This window comes from Pteropus medius, unplaced genomic scaffold (genome assembly GCF_902729225.1).
Source record: "Pteropus medius unplaced genomic scaffold, Ma_sr-lr_union100, whole genome shotgun sequence".
Taxonomy (NCBI): Eukaryota; Metazoa; Chordata; class Mammalia; order Chiroptera; family Pteropodidae; genus Pteropus; species Pteropus medius.
The window spans coordinates 16,474,033-16,477,136 of record NW_024342471.1 but is presented as its reverse complement, the minus strand read 5'-3'; the positions used below and the strand labels follow the sequence as shown (position 1 = coordinate 16,477,136).

Below are 3,104 nucleotides of genomic sequence, written 5' to 3'. Positions count from 1 at the left end.
CACATTACCCCAAGTTTATTGACCCCTGTACTCCATCCCTCCTCTCCTCATTTCATAGTTGAGGAAACTAGGCCCAGAGAAGAGGAAGGTGACTTGCAGGCCACACAGCACTAGTGGCAGAGCCGGGATTAAAATCCCCCTTCGCCACGACCCCGCACTCACTCTCGCTGGGGCAGAAGCCGAACCGGCGGTCAGTGTCAAAGTTGGCAGTGGTGCTGCACCAGAGCAAGTCGTCCGAGCGGCCGTCCGTGGTGCAGGCGGAGTAGGAGCGGCCCTCGAAGGTGAAGGGGAAGTGACAGGGGGCTCCATCTGCGTTTCCAAAACGGGTCGATACCACTGCAAGAGGAGGCGGACCGGGTCAGGGGAACTGGTAATGGGCGTGAGAAGAGAAGGGAATAGGGGCCGCGGCAGCTCAGGATCTCACCGACGCCCTTGCCCAGAGACCACAACTCTTCGTCGTCGAAGTGGGCGTCTCCCTGAATGCCCGGGCCAGGAGGAAAGGCGTGCGCCAGGAGTCCGTCCTTCCCATCGAAGGGATACCCATCTCCGTGCTCTGAAAAAAGCAGGTGGGAAGAGGCGAGCTAGCTGAGTACGGGTGTGCAGACTGTGTGCTGCCCAGGGCGCTGGACCGAGAGCGGGCGGAAATTCCGCCCGCGGGCCGCTGTCCAAGCCTTGCGTCCCTGCTCTGGACCGTGTCGCGCAGGAGAGGGCGCCACAAGGGCGAGCGGAGGCCAGGTGCGCTGGGACAGGCAAGAGAAAGCCGGGTGCAGTGCCCCCTCCACTCTCTCCGTAGTCTTGTCTCCCCTGTCCCCGTCCCAGACCCGCTTGGCTTCTCCCTTCTCGCGTTCTCACCCCTAACTCCGAACTGGATGACGATGTCGGCTTCCAGGCTGTACACGCGAGTGAAGGTGAGCGGCGTCACGGCGCTCCAGGCCGCGAAAGCGCGGGCAAAGGCGTCGTCGATCACGTCGCGTGGCAAGTCTTCCGAGTAGTTTTGGATCCTGTAGAGGGAAAAAAAAAACAGGGGGACAGAGTCCAGAAGTGAGGGGGGGGGGAGGAAGCCGGAGCAGCAGCAACACCCCTGTTTCAGCAACTTCAGCGTATACAACGCTCCCTGTGCTCCGCGTTCTCATCAATAAAGCACTGCCAGACGCGTTTCTCTCTTCGGACACTCACAGTGGCCCTGGCAGGAGGACTCAGATTGCGAGGCCCATTTCCCCAAAGGAGAGACGGAGAATGCCCCAGGCTGCATCGTTAGTGAAACGCAGGGATGGGTCTAAGACAGTAGGAGTTTAGCCACAGCCCGCGCGCGGGCACCTATGCCCGCACCCCACCACGCCCGCCCCCGCGGTACCCCGCCGCGCACCAGTACGTGATGTTTTGGTGGTGCCACTTGAGGTCGCCCTCGAAGGTCTGGAATTTGCCCAGGTCTGGCACGCCGCAGCGCGGGGCGCGCATAGCCTCCAGGGTGGTGCTGTCCAGCTCACCAGTGACCGGCAGGTTCAGGCGCCTTTGGAGGACTCGCAGCGCCCGACCCAGGGACTGCTTGTTGTCGCTAAGCTCGGCCACTTTAGTGTAGCCATAACGGTACAGATACTCCTGTGGATGGAGGGGCAGAGACATCCCAGAGACTTGTCTCCCTTTCTCTACTGGGCCAGGACCTCAACCCTCTGGACGTTCAGGGACTAGCAACAAGGCATTGTATGCAGGATTTGGTGCCTTGGACACCAGTGCTTGTGCCCACCCAGGCATCTCCCCTCCCTGTAGCCATCCTCAGCTTCTTGGCATCCCTAGTTGCCCCTGGCCATGCCTACCTCAAGGCTCCCTAGGGTTTCCCCCTGTTCACCCATAGCCCATGCCCACTCCAGAACCCTCCAATGCTTTCCCACACCATTTCCCATTGCCCATCTAGGAAACTCTTATTAACCCATTTCTAGCCATCACGGCCCAGAGCCTCCACAGGACTCTGTCCCCGCTCCCTGGTGCCTGATCCTGGACACTTCTGTTCTCTAGACGTGCCCATCACCCGCAGTATGCCCCAAAGTATCTCCTCTGAGCCCCCATGACCTCCCTGGGATTCAACCGGCGGTCAGCGTCATAGTTGGCAGTGGGATGTTTGCCTACCTCTGCCAGCTGTATGTCAGTGCGATTGCTTCTCAGGTCTCCTGGGAAGACCACAAAAGTGGGCTGGCGCCGTCTGGGGGCAGCAGAGCAGCAACCCAGCACCAGGAGCGCCAAGACCAGGGGCAGCTGGGGGCTCATGGTGAAGGTAGCAGTGTCTGGCTGCAGCTGCCCTGGTGGGGGCTTTAAGGAAAACGCCTGTGAATCTAGTGACCCCACCCTCCCGATGACAGGAGGCAACTCAGGGATGGGGTGTGTGTGTGTGTGTGTGTTATTGTTGTGTATTATTATTATTGAGAGAGAAGAGAGAGAAAGAGAGAGAGAGAGAGAGCGCAGCTCCGGCATGAGAAGGCAGAGAAAAGACTTACACCACCTCCTCCTCCTCCTCCTCTCCCCGCTGCTTGCAGTCCCCATTGCTGAGTCAGGGAGGACCCCAGACCCACAGAGACCACAGGAAACCACAGACCCATAGGGGAAGGTTGGGTTTTGCAAACTGCAGAGCTTGGGAGAACTGTATGAAAGAGAAGAAGGAAAACGAGGCTGGAGGACTCCTTGAGCTCTCCGTCTGAAGGCCCCAAGTGGTCAGGCTAAGGGAAGGGGATGGAAAATTCTCTGAGGCCTCTGTCTGAACCCAGTGATTCCGCTTCCTGGTTAGACCCCTCTGTGGGCCACTCCTCACACTCCCTTCTCCTTTTCTTGTCCCTGGAAGCCTCTCTTGACTCAGCTTCCTCTCCCTGCTCCACCTGGCCTGGAAGGAGTGGGCTCAGCTGGGCAGGGATTGGGGAATTCCACTGGGGCAACCCCCTGTCTTCACAGGCTGACTCCTTCAGGTTAGTGAGGGGGAGTCTGGCACCTGGAAGCAGGCAGACATGCCTTTACTCTCTTCCTTCAGTGCCTCAAGCAAATGTCCTCACCACTCTGAATTTGTTTCCTCTCCCGTAAAAAAAGGGCCCTTTGTCCCTAAGTTGATGTGAAGATAAAAT

The 3,104-nt window shown here is 58.9% G+C and overlaps 1 protein-coding gene across 1 annotated transcript in view; it reads right to left on the bottom strand.

Annotated features, from left to right (window-relative positions):
• The window catches only part of MMP9 (matrix metallopeptidase 9), a 7,339-nt gene extending 5,055 nt beyond the window's left edge, over positions 1-2,284 (bottom strand). Inside the window, exons 1-5 of the mRNA XM_039863728.1 lie at positions 2,125-2,284; positions 1,367-1,599; positions 853-1,001; positions 425-553; positions 159-336 (exon numbers count right to left, since the gene is read on the bottom strand). Of these exons, the coding sequence (XP_039719662.1) occupies positions 159-336; positions 425-553; positions 853-1,001; positions 1,367-1,599; positions 2,125-2,262 (827 nt within the window). The 5' untranslated portion in view covers positions 2,263-2,284. The remainder of the gene's footprint in view (positions 1-158; positions 337-424; positions 554-852; positions 1,002-1,366; positions 1,600-2,124) is intronic.
• Between the last annotated feature and the right edge of the window lie 820 nt (positions 2,285-3,104).